Here is a 15,977-nt window from a genome sequence, read left to right as displayed (position 1 = left end):
ATTGATTCAGAACTAACAAATGAACCAGAATCCCCGCATAACATTCCAACCTCAATTTTGTTAACGGGGGGGGGGGGGGGGGGGAAGACAATGTTTCCAACTGAATCTTCACAACTCATTTGTTGTGAACACTACACACCTAGCACTGTGTTTCCACCAGCTCCACATTAATTAAACTAGTTTTGCTTCACACAAGCTCATAAACTAAACCAGTTGAAGAAGGCGACTGTTTCCACTAGGGACTTGCACATCTGGGATGTGCAAGATACCTGGACAAATTCATTTTTGCAATGGCACAGTATTCCTGGAATGACGCTTGCCGTAATACATTGCACTGCTCTGTAGCAATAGTTGGCTGTCACTGAGACTCCAATTCAGCATCTATAGGTACATGCAACAGCTGCTGATTTCTCTCAGTTAAATCATGATGCTTGCACATCTTTCAAGAAAATCTCATACCAACTAGATAATGGATACCATCAAATCGGCAATGTCAGTGACCACCTTCAATCACTCAAATTATTATCACATAACAATTAAACCTTAACCACTTGCTAAACCTACTACAAACAAGGTTCAGGAAAAGCAGTTTAGGTCTATAACATACTCAACTCGTTTAGTGTAGATGCAGGAAACATGTCAAGCCTTAGACTAGTTTTGCTTAAACCACTCGTTGAACTGGTTCAAGCACTATAGTAGAAACAATAAAGGCCTGGGTTTCTTCAAAGTTGCATTATTCACCGCTAGCATGTTAGAAGGTCACCACGCGCTTTGCATCAGATGACTGACATCACTATCTGTACACCAACGAAGGTTGGATATGTGCAGGAAGGATAGGTAAAAAGGTCAGATAAGTAGGATACACTGTAGTTCATTGTAACTGTTCATCATCAAATAAGTCAATTAACTAACACAGGCAATGATCACTTGACAAGCAATCATTTCTGTACTAGAACCAGATATCCACACAACCTATTGGTTGCTACCTTATCAGTCTCTACCAAAGCCCACCAACGACTTTTCAGGAAGGCCAATCCAATATAATTATTTGTTTCCCATAACATTGAGAAGCTTGAAAGATGTGGCAAGCAGTCCATCATTGCTGAAAACCACTTATCAAATTCATGTGCCTTGATGCAAAGCATGGCAATCATGTGCAATTCCATGTGCTTGGACAAGACTACAGGCATGACTGTTCTGCACATGTCGTAAGTTTGGTACCTTCAACATCTTTTCATGATATTATTACTAATAGTTGCTACTTCTTGATAGGCGGACGATAAGAGCATGTTTCAGTCGGTAATGAGCACATGAGATATACATGGGTGTTCAACACAACAGAGCACACACATGGGGTCAAAACAAGTAAAAATGGGTATCAAAATGAACCCTAGGATCAGATAATAAACAAATGCAATGCGACCACACAAGGACATGAGCAGAAACGAAAGCAAGATATGATATTAGAGTGGCCTAAATGATCAAACAAATGCTACCCTACCTAATGATTTTGCTACTGTATTCATTCGATCTCATGGGTCTCCACAATGGAAGTAAATGTGTCTATTTCATAATCAATCCACCAACAAAAATCAAACGACTCCACCGAAACAGTCACACACAGTCAGTGACATCAAAAATGCTCACCGGTTCGCTTCTTTTTCAAACATACTGCAACGTAGCTCTCTAGCTCTCGTAACGTCGACGGTTTTAGCGTTTCGAAATCAATCTCAATTTCATCAGGATTTGAGTCTTTGAGACTTGACTCTCTCTGCTGAATGATGTTGACAACCTTCCCAAGCTTCTCGCCTATTAATCAAGTCAATCAATAACAATATTCAAACACAACAGACACCGAAATGTTCACTACCAGGAAGTTTGTTAATGTTGAGACTGAGTTGTCGCTTCTCATCATAAGACATCGGTTTGGCTGTGTCTTCATCATCACTGCTATCAAGACGAGGTCTCTGTATGGCAACCCTTGATTAAGCACACAAACACGAGACGAATGTATTGTGCGTTAACAACAGAGACAACAAATTAGCCTTATTACTTGCTGGTTTGTCTCTTTACAGATGGCTTCAGTGTTCCTGCAATCTGCACTCCCCCAACAGGGGTGGGTGTATTGACGGGAACTACTACTTTCTTTTTCTCTGTTGCAGCCGGTGCAGGTGCAGGCTGCATGGTAGAAGCTGGTGGAGGAGGAGCGACTTGTGAGATCGGCGCCTCATGGGTAGCAGCCTTTCCGTCTGATATAGGAATTCGCTTGTCTCGTTTCTTCTTCTTGTGTCTCTGACATAAGTAGCTGAGCTCCTGCTCAACACTTGTCAACTATGGAGGAAAACTATGTTCAATAGATAACTACTGTGCTCCATACGCACATGAAACACAAACAGGTTTAACCGTTACTGGGCCAATGCATCACTGAGTGAATGTGTTACACACGCCTGGTGTGTGTGTGTGTGTGTGTGTGTGTGTGTGTGTGTGTGTGTGTGTGTGTGTGTGTGTGTGTGTACGTGTGTGTGTACGTGCATATACATTCACGTATTCACATGTAATTCCTTCTAATACCTTGAGCATACCATATAAGATAATGATGATGTGAACTATTGGCGGGAAATCTATTTTGGCGGATTGGCGGATGTTTCAGCGACCGCCAATAGAAAAAATCTGCCATTAACTTGGCCACCGGGATATGTTGACGTCATCACCCACATGAATCAGGCATCATATCGCAATGGGGTGGTACGTCACACGGATGAAGCTGCAAGATGGTAGCTAATCCCAGCTTGCCATCTGTTGTGCCTATTGAATGAGTCCATGAGGCTATGGATTAAGCTGCACTGTCACGTTCTTCATCACTAGGCAGTAGTTCTAGACCAGTATGTTAGGAAAATGTGAGCCACGAACACAGCTGTCAATGACAAACTCCTCCATGTCCACTTATGGTAATTAGGACATTTATCAGTAATCAAACAACGATGTCCGACCTCCAATATAAAATCCGCCAATATGCTTTGTCCATTAGTTTCTTAGCAAACCGCCAAAATAAATTCCCGCCAATGTTTCATCTTATACATGTACGGTATTCCCTACCTTCTCACGAAGTATCCTCAGTTGACTTGTTCTCTGAGTTTCACTATCATCGGTGTCTGCATCTGAACCAGCTGAACCAATGTACTCACTCTCGGAACCATTCGAGCTGTCTGTCATCATCTCTACTTGCCTTCCAGAGCCAGCAGGTTCCTCAGGCATCTTCGCCCAACGAATCTCAAACACATCCTACAGCACAAGAAAGTGCAAACATGAAGTCTTCCAATACACCACAGAAGCAACTATTAAAAACTAGTACATGAAGCTGTGTTTTACTCGCTTCAGAGCTACAAGCGTATATATTTACGTATATGTGCGTGTTTGTGTGTGTGTGTGTGTGTATGTGTGTGTGTGTGTGTGTGTGTGTGTGTGTGTGTGTGTGTGTGGTGTGTGTGTGTGTGTGTGTGTATTTATTGTGAATATTAATGTAAATTTTTCTAAATGTCTATTTATTGTCATTATCATTAATTAATCATTAGCTTGTTGCTAAAATGTATAATTGTTTGAAAACACAGGGATGCGTCAATGTGATTAAAGATAATTAACTAAATATCATCAATGTCCCACACTACACTTCGAATTCAGTACATGCACATACGTGACAGCTGCATCTCTTGCATGAAGTGGGCTTGTTATCCGTTATTTCTCAATTCTGCATGTACCGCTCTTGCTTGCATCATTTGAGGTGGACACGATTATCATGCTTTCGTTGAGCCGTTGCTATCATCTTTCGTTCTGTTAAAATTAATTCGTCGTAGCTAGAGATCGATGTACGTGCACAGGAAATACTGTGAAGCGACATGTATGTGTAGCGATCGGATCCCGAAGAAAGCATGCAGCACAACATTTCCTACAAATCTTTCTTGCAAGACGACGTCTATCGTTCGATCATCAGTCCTACTTACACCTGTAAATATATTCTTGCGCAGAGCGGGCTTGTTATCCCACGTTATTTCTTGATTCTGTAGTGCTCTTGCATCACCTGCAGTTAACTATTGAGGTGGACGAGATTATCATGCCTCCGTTGAGTATGTTGCTCCCATCTTTCGTTCCGATGATAATTCGTCGTAACTAGATAGATAAAGATTGATCTCGTACGTCTCCTAGAAATACTGTAAAGCGACATGTCGTGACCAGATCCAGAAAAAAGCAGTGTTAGTGTTTCCTACAAACATTTCTTGCAAGGTGACGCCGATCGTTCCTCATCAGTCCTACTTACAGCTAAAACATATTGCTCTCTTGAAGATCGCGAACGACATGTTGGTCGTGCGCAACGGTACACATGTATGGTCCCATGGGACCTTCGCTTGGCTTCTAAACAATGAATTCGTATGTTTTACAATTCTTTTGTAAAAAAAAGTAACAGACGCATACAACTCTAGCCTAAACTTTACTCTGCGCTTCTCAGTTTGACGATGGTTTAATGTTTTACTATGGATATGACATCACGGCTTTTCTGTCATAACGAACAAGATTGTTACATCACCCATTGTTGTTGTCCCAAAGGGGACTGCTGAATAGCTCAACAAATTCCCGAGAGTGATTCACGCCGATATGCTATTGTCACGTCAGCTATTTCTTGCATACCAAAATGACTGATGATTGGCTCGACAAATCCCCAAGCGTGACAAACGCTTACAAACATATAAATATAGGTAGGTACATAGGTAATAGGTACATAGGTAACAACATACGGACAGACAGACCGGAAGTCAATTCAGCTCGTTTAGAGTGAGCTTCTCACAAAGCAGTCCACACTTATTGTGATGTCCTTTTACGCTTGTAGGTTAATTAAAATCAATTACACACACACACAAACAGATAAACAGACAAGCGTGATACATGCACACATGCACGCACACGCATGCACACACACACACACACACACACACACACACACACACACACACACACACACACACACACACACACCTCCTCTTCTTACCTGTAATTTCTTTGCCATTTTCACGACATCACTCTCAGGAGGATTATAACGATAACAGTTGGTAAACATCAGTCGAATGTCAGCCGCAAACTCGGCCGGACTTCGATACTCGCGACGCTCCAACTTTTTCTAAGCATCAACAATCGCCATAACAACACACACACAAAGCATCAAACACACGACATCGAGCTACCTGAACTGTACTCATATCCATTGGATGTTTGATAATGTCAAAATAATCTGGTAATTTCAATGCTAATGGATCAACGGGTTTATAAAATGGCCATGCATACGTCTACACACATAAACAAGACAAGAACAAAAAGTGTGAAGACATTCAGTCGACACGTTTATGCTGTGATGCATACATAGTGTTTCTTAGAAAACATGTCTTTGATTATTTCTGTGCAATATTTTAGTTGTTCCGAGTGCTTGCCTCTTCTACGACTTTCCTACAAACAATAATAAACACACATTACAATTCACCCCAATCTAGACATTGAATGGTAATTCGTGTCCATGCGCCCGTGCATTAGTCCTTACTGCCTGCTCTCCGGGCAACATCCTGTTTGGTCTCTTCACTGGTCTCGATGGCCTTTCCACAGAGAAATTTCCCATAATCTTTGAAGGCGGTTCAAACTCACCATAGCCGGTTAGAGTCGTTGTCTCTGAACGTCTCTTCTGAGCCACTTTCTTTGGCTAAACAAAATACAGACAATATATCAAGCATTACAGCTAAATACACAGACACCGTTAACCATAAAATGTCAAATCATCATCATGATAATCAAATTTCTAAACAAAAGCTTGATCATTTGTCTCATATAAACAACAAAAGCCTGGTAATTGACATACAGACAACACAAAGCTTAGTAATTGAATATGAACACCATGAAGATTGAACACACACGGGGGAGGAGGTTGGATATCTCGGTGTGCAATCAACTGGGCATTCAGTAAGACACACAAACACACGCACACACACACGCGCACATGCACACGCACGCATGCACACGCACGCATGCACACGCACGCATGCACACGCACGCACATGCACACACACGCATGCACACACGCACGCACATGCACACACGCACGCACGCACACACACACACACGCGCACACACACACACACACACACACACACACACACACACACACACAGCTAAAATACCGTATACTAGTACTTCTATTGCACATGTGCACCAAAAAATCACTGGTAAATCAAAAACAAAGCTTTATCTTATAAATCCATAAATGAAAACATCACTTCTAAATCCAAGAGTGGCATTTCTTACCCAAAAAGCCCCTTCTTGTCACTAAAATCCACTGCGGCAAGTACATACAGCAGTAACACATGCGCACTCCGAAATCACCCATAACTCAAGAACAAAGCTTTATCTTGCAAATGTATAACGTGAAATCCATGACAGTATCACTTCTTGTGCAAGTAGACAGTACAGTTATTGTAACAGACACAACTACACACACACGTGCAGACACCAGCAGACTACCATATGCCTTTGCTACACATGCCGACTGAGGCATAACAACATATAATAATGTAGCAAAGAAAAGGCTCAAAACAGTCAACTTAATTAATAATCAAATATAAAGGAGAGCTGTCTGTCTGTCTGTGTGTGACTACGTATGTAGAAGAGGATCTCCAGAACAGCAAGACCAATCACCGCCAAATTTTCTCGGGCACACTAAAACTCTAGCGGTCGAAAGTGAATCTGTCGTCGTCTTCCGTACTTTTCCCTTGATGCCACGATTTCTAGCTGATGGAACCCGCCTCCGCTCGCATGCAAATATCTCCGTAGTGGCGTATCGGATCTGCACCGAATCTAAACTGTCCATTCCCGACGTCGAACGGTATGCACAGAGCGTGTCGTTTATTGCGGGCGACGTTGGGAAAGGAAAGATATTTTTGCTGATATCTGGGTCTTGAAAAAAATGCCCACAGTCGTTTGCCCGTCTACACCTGTCGAAGAGCTGCCATGTTCGATACACCTGTTCCCCACAACACCAGCAACGTCTTCAAAGTGACGACATTCAGAGGGACTGTCAAAATGGCGAGAGTCGGTACGAGTCGTGACTTGGTCATATACGGGAAACGAATTATTCGGGTGAGTACTGCACGTGACTTCCACGTTACAGATACACAGTATGAACAGGATTCGCGTCGAATAGATCCCCGGTTTGATACACCTGTTTCCCACAACGAGACTGTTGAAATGGCTTGAACGAGATATCAAACAATCAATAATCCAATCAGTGAGATTTCTTGAAACTGGACATGCACTCGGTTAGATTTCTTGTAATCAACAGGATATTAACTAAAAATCAATAATCCAATCAACGGAATTGGAAAACGGGACACTCAGTTACATTTTTGTCTTCAACGAGACATTAACAATCAATAATCTCAGAACGGGATATCATTAAACGGGATATAACTCTGAACAAAATTCTTCAGAGACACACTTCATAATAAATTAGAGCGGGGTGAATGAGATATACTTGATGAATGCATACAACAATAAATCAATTAAAGGGTAACTGCAACGCAAAAATCAAAAATTCTTTTATGATGGAAATCGATAGTTCTAGTTGCATACATGACAGGAAAAATAGTTTTAGATTTTTAAGATAAGTCTTCGCTGTGATATAGCAGGTGAAAGTTGCTTCCGGTTCGTTGGGTTCCGGTAAAGGGCGTGGTATCGTGTTGACGTCACTGGAGGGAGACGCGTGTGCGTCTGTATTGTCAGCGGCCTGTAAAAATGACTAAATCTTCATATCCAAGGCAACGCTGCTAGGGTGGAGGCGACGGCAGCAACAGCGAGTCTTCTGAAGAGTCCTCTGGAGGTTTTTACGTGATAATAACGTTCCGTCATCGCATGAATCGCAGGATGAAGGAGATCTGCTGGGAGCCATTATTAGGTATATGTAGTGATTAGACCACACAGGTTTAAGTTCAGCGACAATGCCTTTGAAGCTTTGAGATCGCCTGCTGCCTTGGAAGCGGACAGGCTACCCGATAGCCTGTTATCATTGCAAGTAGAAGTAGGAGTTAGCAACGTAATCGATGCACATCCGGGTAAGTAAACAACATTCACAGGTTGCAGCTGCGGTCGTTGTGAGATGATGGATACATACTCGTGTGGAGTGCGTGTGCTGTCAAAACGTATTTGAGGTAGCCTCAAATAATGACACGATAATAATGTCGAATACTATCAACAGTAGTGGCACAGTGTACTGGTGAGTTCATGCAAAACTCTAGTGCTGTACGAGAGAAAGAGAATAAAATAAGCTGAAGCACATACGTTGAATTCACGTTGACACAAGGTTTGACTTCACTGTACAGTCTACTGTAACGCATACGACTGCATTTACTACACATGATGATCAAGAGGCAAGTCATCTAGAGTCATCAAGAAGCTGACCTCTCCTAGCCATTTGCAGTACTTTTAGTCCTGCACGAGAGTCTTCCTTATCTTCCTGCTTCTCAATTACGGCTCTCCTTTTCTTTTGCAAAGGTTCCAGAGTGCTGCGACCATGAAGTGTGGAGGCAGGTAGATGGAAATGGTGGCCTCGCTTTCGCTCTTCTACAACCCAGACCAAGCTCTTGAATAGACCTGGCTGTACATATCTCGAAGCAATCAGGCTAAAAGTGGCTACTGCAGACTCCTGTCCACTCAGTAAGACGTTTTGTACTCAGTAGCAGTCGCCCGGACGACACAAACGTCTCTGCAATTGTCCTCAATATTTAGCGATTCTCACTCTTTCTTAGCTTAGGGATCTTCAGAAATCGAAACACGACTGTGTATGACTTGCGTGAATTGGTGCATCCTCCACACCACACCAAACCATTCTTTCGCCACAAATTCCTTTGTTTACAATACACGCTAGCGTGGAGTCTCCCTCCAGTGACGTCAACACGATACCACGCCCTTTACCGGAACTCGACGAACCGGAAGCAACTTTCACCTGCTATATCACAGCGAAGACTTATCTTAAAAATCAAAACTATTTTTCCTGTCATGTATGCAACTAGAACTATCGATTTCCATCATAAAAGAATTTTTGATTTTTGTATTGCAGTTACCTTTTAATTAACTAACAACTAATAATAGCTAACCATTAGTAATATTAATAGCTCATCTGCCCGTGCAGACAACAGGATGGTAAGCTGTCTGCTATAATTTGTTCATAAAAAGGTATACTCGGTAACAAAACAATTTGCCTGATTCCAGAAACTTACTAACCATTAAAATTTTGGTTAGTAAGCTTAAAAGCTCACTATCCCGTTCTTTGCACGGGCAGACTAAATATTAATATTACTATATACGTTTATGTAACTTTCATGGTAATTCCTCACAATTAAATGTGAGGAATTTTGAAACATTCCTTACACTACAATCCAGAGTATTCATAACAAATACTGACGACTTGGTATCTCCAAAACCCATCCAGTATCGTTTCATTGCCACACCATCGCCAAGAACGGCCTTCCTAGCTTCCAGCAGATGTGGATTTACGAGTTTGCAAACATCTGCTTGCCATCCGCCGGGAAGGAAGCGCAGTACAACTTTTTAAAACAAAATTTAGGTAGCAATTAAATTTAGTAATTTTGAAGCTGTACCGAATATTAATTAAATTAAACCTTAATTTATGTTTGTTCATTCTTCTACGTTTATTCTTCCATAACTATCTATTTTTACTTGTTAGTGTATGTACCTTGTCTGGCCTAGAGCACTGTACCTGTAGTGGTATGAAACAAAATACATTATTATGTCGTGCTCAACCAGATCAGTCTGGTTTGTAAAGTCTATTACAAGTACCGGAAGCAAACCCTGCTTCAGAAGTACTTAGACCATCACGGCTGTCTAGAAAGAAGACATGACTTTACAAAGGATCCAAGTAGTTATTATTATTATTATTATTATTATTATTATATTATTATTATTATTATATACCAAATTAAATCGCTACCAAAAATTTCTTGATTTACAGTACTCAAGTTGGGTATCTGGGCGCTATCTCAAAGCAAACCCGACAGATGTACGTTAAGAACGTTTAAACTCAAAAACTGACGGGGCCATTTCAAAACTTCGTCCGCCAAGTGAAGTGTTTTTTGCACACCATCAGATCACATGAGCCTTACTGACACAATCACGTTCCCAGAAATGGTCTCTCTGTTGTTTCCATCGCTCCAAGAATGGTGGAAACCGTCATGCTACTTTCAGACTGTCTACAGACTGACCTTTTTGTGTGATTTATTTCTGTCCAGCAATATTCGAGAGAACTGGCATTTTGTGAGATTCTTTGGCACTAAAGGCAGTGGACGCTGTCGTCGATCGTGTTCTAGCAGTTTCCAAAGCACTCATCCCTATGAAGGAACACTTTCCGCAAACTCCCTCAATCACCGGACCTCGATATTTCGGCTGTGCACTACACTGCACACTAAAGCTGCGCAGTTCTCCGGAGTGTTCTTTTAAATCACATAACAGATACTATCGCATCACATGATATCCATTTAAACAAGCTACGCTCTATTTTTTGGAAAAACCTACAACCCACCCACAAGCACAACCTGTAGTAACCTAATAGACAAAATATTTGCCTTGTTTACACACAAAAAATGAAAACTCAAACAAAAAATCACAACTTGAAAGTATCATATTCAATACTGACAACCAACAGTCTCATTACCTTGGGAGTAGCTGCAGGTGTGTGGACTTGAGGCTGCACTGCTGCCACTTGAAGTTGCGGCATTCCATGGTGCAATGTCGACAATCCAACTGGTTTTGTCGGGCCAGACGGCAATGTAACCCCATGAGGTACCATCCTCGGTGCTGGAGCTCCCATCGCAGAAAAATGACTGACAACCTGAGGGGCAGCCTTAGATTTCGACGCTGGAACAATTTCATGTTCTTCGGGTGGCATGCCTTTTAACTTGCTTTCAAACAGTTTCTCCAATGTCTGACACATGAGAACGACATCCTAAAATACAAAACATATTACAACACAATAAAACTGAAAATGGTCTTTACACATACTAAAACCAACCAGAAGAACTAAAAGAAAGAAACTACAATACAACTCTAAACCAAGAAATCTTCGGTGGCGACCTATTTTCGGTAATTTCAGTATGGCATATGCAGTACCTAAATTAAATCTCTACCTAAATTTTGTGAAAGTTGTCAAACCTCTAGGAGCCAACAGCAATGTCCATGAACATGGTAAATTACTGTAATTATTATCCAACTAGTAGTGCCACAGTTCCACTGAAACAAGGGGGAGACCTATAAAGGCAGCAGTAGAGATTGTGCAATGATCGAAAGTTTGACACAGAGATGTCGCTAAAACAGGATGTTTCCAGACTGTCCAATATACGTGCCACCAGATGCGGTAATACGTAAGGTCCGAGTCTTTATTGTACAATTAGGGTACTATTTACTGCAATGTAAAATAGTTCTAGTGTACTGTGCATCCAGCCAGTAGTCTTGAGCTTCAAAGGAGTTTTCAAAAATAGATCGCTACAGAAATGGAATTTTCAGGAGATACCGAAATTCTTACATTACCAAGAATTTCTTGGTTTACAGTACTCTAGCATGAGCTGAGAGTACGAAACTCGGAAATCTCGCTTTCAAAGTCATTTGCCCATTCCAGGGTGACTTTACAATACATGAATTTACTATTACAAAGTGAGAGTTGGGGAAATAAATAAACCAGTACCCTTACCAATGCTGCTACTGCTCCACTGCACTAAGCTTAGTAAATGCAGTTCGATAAAGTTGAATGGTAGCGATCAGCTACACATTTCATTTCATTGAACACCAATAACTACACTACAGTCATAATGTATAACTTATGTGTACATGTCCACCAATTCGTGTCACTTCATGTCAATGATTATACATCAAACGTAACAAACATAAAGACAATCTGCAATGAAGCTTTGACATCAATCACTCCTCACAGTTACCAAGTAACAGTACGTTTGCAGTTCGACATTTTCTTATTGTGTCACTGCATCTCTGGTAGCCCTCAGGTACCTAACCATCTGCACTGTACGTAACTACTATGACATGCTATGAACATCACTGGCCAATACACTAATAAAAACACACTAGCAACAAAAGAAGAAACATACAAACAAATCATTGATTGTGTTGTGTACACTACATACAGTCACAGGCTATAAATATTCTGAGACTACTCATTAATACAAATTATGTTACATGCAATACATCAATTTTGCCCTACACGGCAACACACATAGAATATAAACGTTTCAGATGTGACTTACATCTTTCGGTCTATTGTACAAAAAGCAATTACTAAATATCAGCCGAAAGTCTGCAACACACTCCTTGGCCGAGTAATACTCTTTCTTCTCGAACTTCTTCTTGATTGTTCCTAAGTCCATAACGTGTTTTACAATAGTGTGATAATCCTGCAACACAGGAAGACAAACATAACAAAGCCAATAGATACCAAAACCATATATACCAATGTTTGGTGTATAAAACACACAGAACACGACACTGACAGGAAACACAAATTTACAATAATCATTTTGACTTGTCTGTACTCAATGACATGTTACAGGCTAGACCAACTTCTGTTTATGCTGACACTTAGTGAATATTTCAGTGTTCGAAAAAGTGGTCGTCATGTTGTCACTAACTGAGTTCCTGTGACGACCAAATTAATCCAGCGAGGTTGCCATCCTGACAACTAAAGTCACTCAAGTTATGATAGACCCAATAAATTTCTATTTTTATGCTGTAGAGTAAGAACGGGTCAGACTGAGAGTGACACCTCTGAAGTCCTGGGATATCATTTACTTGCCATAACAATCAGTATAATTATTTGATATTTATAAAAAATATGTAAAAGTCCAAACTCCTTGACAACTAAAAAATTTTGTGTAGCTGCCAAGATGACAACTACATATGCCATAAAATTTCGAACACTAAGATATTTCTGGTGTAATTTAGCATTGCCATCACAGCTACTTGTCACCATATACTTCAATAGACAATACTGACAGCTCCTTGTGAACATCATTGGTGCAGTATTCTTACCCACAACATGACAACTAGACTGTCACACACACCATAGCCATTGTACCCTTTCACCTAACAAGTAAATCTATAACCATGACTGCAGAACATAACTTTTACACGATTCTTACAATATAAAACAAGTTTCTCACTCACAATAGCAACTACATTATACAAAACAATGAGCAACAAAATCTTTAGCCTTGAACTTCCAGACCAGAGAGCATGCAAAGCGCACGACTCCAGTCTGGACCAAAACAATACTAAAATGATTTCAGAAGTACTTATCAAAAAGCGATGCTACATGGTAGTCTAACAGTGTAGGATCGTTTTACATAGTTTAATAATGAGATGGAAAGATACCGTGCTTTTGCATTACACAATTGTATCATTTGTAAATGCCATGGGATCTCACAAACAAAAAAGAGACGTCTGCCGTGTTTGCGGCAATATCTTGGTGGACGCATGAAACAACGACTCTTGATTCTGCGGCAGAACGCTAGCTAGTCTAACCGCTCGACCAGTCGTCAAAGGTGATGGTCTAGTGACGCTGCTGTGCATGTCCTGTCACTGCAAGCTTGAAAAGATCAAAGAATTGGAGCCGAAACTAAAACTAAGACGCGTGCCTGCACCAGAGTCTCTAGTCACGACTCTGGCGTGCCTTAGCGCCCACAAGGATTTCACAAGCATAATCAGTGTTAGTGCACTTAGCATAAACAATTACTGCTAAACCAAACAGAATTTAGAGCCAACATTCCGGATCTAAGACGCTGATTGGCTTACAAAGCTATTCCGAAATCATTTTAGTATCGTTCTGGTCCAGACTAGAGTTCCGTGCGCTTCGCAGAGGTTAGAGGCTACAAAATCTTATTCCAAATAAAAGTTGGCTGAATATTCCAGTACACAAAAAAACTATTAGGCTGATCAAAACTGGACTGTTGCATATACGGAATCGACAAAATCGACAAAATCCTATGCAGGTGCAATAACAGCATCTCTCCAATTATAAGAACCACATTAGTGTTTCATGACTGACATATTCCGCCCTCCTATCAGTCTCATTTAAATCCTAACAATGCTCCTATTGATATGTTACTAGAAGTTATGAAACCTTATTCCTGAAGAAACCCAATAGTGTCAAAACTGAATGAGCAACCATACCAAACTGCTAACGACAGATACCAAACAAAACTCTTCATGAAGCTAGTGTGAAAACAAGGAAACTCAAATGTACTGTATGTCTAATGTAATGCACTTTGTTATTCAACAATGAACATGAGCAAATAAATTTATCCCACTAAAGAAACTTCCCCAATTAGTCATTAGATGACTAGTTTCTACTAGTTTCTATTTCCTGACTCATATATTACCAACACGTAATACCATTGAAATTTGTCTACAACAACTGCCTTGTTGACAAGAATTCCCATGAAACTACAATGTACTACATGTCTGAACAAGATCAACTTTTAGGTAAAGCTGTAGGAATATTGAAGAAAAGGCACAAACGTGCAAACAGGAAATCAACATTCTAGGTGTGTGAGGTCACACAGGTCAACAGTCATTCCGCTAGAGGAAAACGAAAACATTGGTGTACCAGTATACAAAGCAACAGTTTTCCACTTTCACTACTCTACCTATTATCAATACATCATCATGTACTATGTTTGTTGCTACTGTCAAACCTCATGGAAGCCTGCAGATTGAATTACCTATCTACCAACATGAAATTCATCCACACTAAAACAAATTTTGCATGCAACACACACAACCAATCAAAGTATAATCACTACTTTTAGTACATCGAATGACCACCAAGCATGGTAGTAAGATATACCTCTGGTGTACACTGTACCTAACCCCTTCCCCACAAAGATTTAAAGCTGACTGTCTCGCAAAAAGTCAATGACGCATACACAAAACTGTGCAAACTTTAACTTCTAACGACAAACAAGAAACCAAGCAATCATACAGGAAATCATACAAACAGTCGAGCAACTGAACAGACATCTAAAACAGGAGATGCAAACATTGACAATGGTAGAACACAAGATCGCAAGCAGAAAACTTATCAAACATTCGTGTCAGCACAATCACTTCGCTTACACAACACACAAATAAAACCAAACTCAACTAACTGGTAGGTTCAGCTTTGTAGCGTCTACAGGCTCAGCGAACGGCCACGAGTGCGGATGCTTCGTCAATGCCTTCAGTACCACTTTCTGTAGATACTGCAACTGGTTGGTGACGCGACCCTGATTCGCAACCTTCAACACAACCACGAACGTACAGCTCACGACGCAGCACAACAAACGATGTGAAACAGACTCACGCGCGCCGGCGGCGGTGGCGGATGCTCGTCCTCTTCATACTTGCTCGACGGCATACGCCTCTGTCTCTTCATATGAACCGGTGGCAACATGGACGAAGCAGCGCCGTACGTCGGCGTACTCTGCGCCATAGAGACGGGATTGGACGGAAACTGGTTTTGATGTGACGGCACGGCGACGGGAAGGTTGGCAGTGCTAGCGCCCTTGCTCACAACAGGAGCCAAGGACATCTGAGAAGGACTCGAACGGGGGAAATTGCTTGATGAATCGTGTTGCGTGTCCGAGTGTGTGGGTTCGGCAATACTACGTGAAGAACAAACACCCCAAAGGGGCGTCCGTCTTCAACTGACCACACAGAAATTACTTATAACTGGGTGGAACCTTAGAGCAGGTGGAGACGCGTCGAGAGAGGAGTTCGACGACTCGTGATGGGCGAGAGAACCGAAGTAACTGCTGGATTCCATCGCGCCCTCTCGTATGCGTTACCACCTCAAATCTGCCATGATGGGTGGACGCTAACGTGCGTTAGCTGTC

At 41.3% G+C, this 15,977-nt stretch overlaps 1 protein-coding gene across 1 annotated transcript in view; it reads right to left on the bottom strand.

Moving 5' to 3' along the window:
* The window catches only part of LOC134190738 (bromodomain-containing protein 3-like), a 22,912-nt gene extending 6,935 nt beyond the window's left edge, over window positions 1–15,977 (bottom strand). Inside the window, exons 1-13 of the mRNA XM_062659236.1 lie at window positions 15,825–15,977; window positions 15,446–15,746; window positions 15,252–15,380; window positions 12,354–12,500; window positions 10,754–11,044; window positions 5,582–5,737; window positions 5,407–5,490; window positions 5,232–5,333; window positions 5,039–5,167; window positions 3,097–3,282; window positions 2,054–2,331; window positions 1,871–1,980; window positions 1,648–1,809 (exon numbers count right to left, since the gene is read on the bottom strand). Of these exons, the coding sequence (XP_062515220.1) occupies window positions 1,648–1,809; window positions 1,871–1,980; window positions 2,054–2,331; window positions 3,097–3,282; window positions 5,039–5,167; window positions 5,232–5,333; window positions 5,407–5,490; window positions 5,582–5,737; window positions 10,754–11,044; window positions 12,354–12,500; window positions 15,252–15,380; window positions 15,446–15,746; window positions 15,825–15,907 (2,158 nt within the window). The 5' untranslated portion in view covers window positions 15,908–15,977. The remainder of the gene's footprint in view (window positions 1–1,647; window positions 1,810–1,870; window positions 1,981–2,053; window positions 2,332–3,096; window positions 3,283–5,038; window positions 5,168–5,231; window positions 5,334–5,406; window positions 5,491–5,581; window positions 5,738–10,753; window positions 11,045–12,353; window positions 12,501–15,251; window positions 15,381–15,445; window positions 15,747–15,824) is intronic.

Source organism: Corticium candelabrum, chromosome 15, assembly GCF_963422355.1.
Source record: "Corticium candelabrum chromosome 15, ooCorCand1.1, whole genome shotgun sequence".
NCBI classification, from domain to species: domain Eukaryota; kingdom Metazoa; phylum Porifera; class Homoscleromorpha; order Homosclerophorida; family Plakinidae; genus Corticium; species Corticium candelabrum.
The sequence above is the reverse complement of the archived record's forward strand: the minus strand, read 5'-3'. Positions and strand labels throughout refer to the sequence as shown.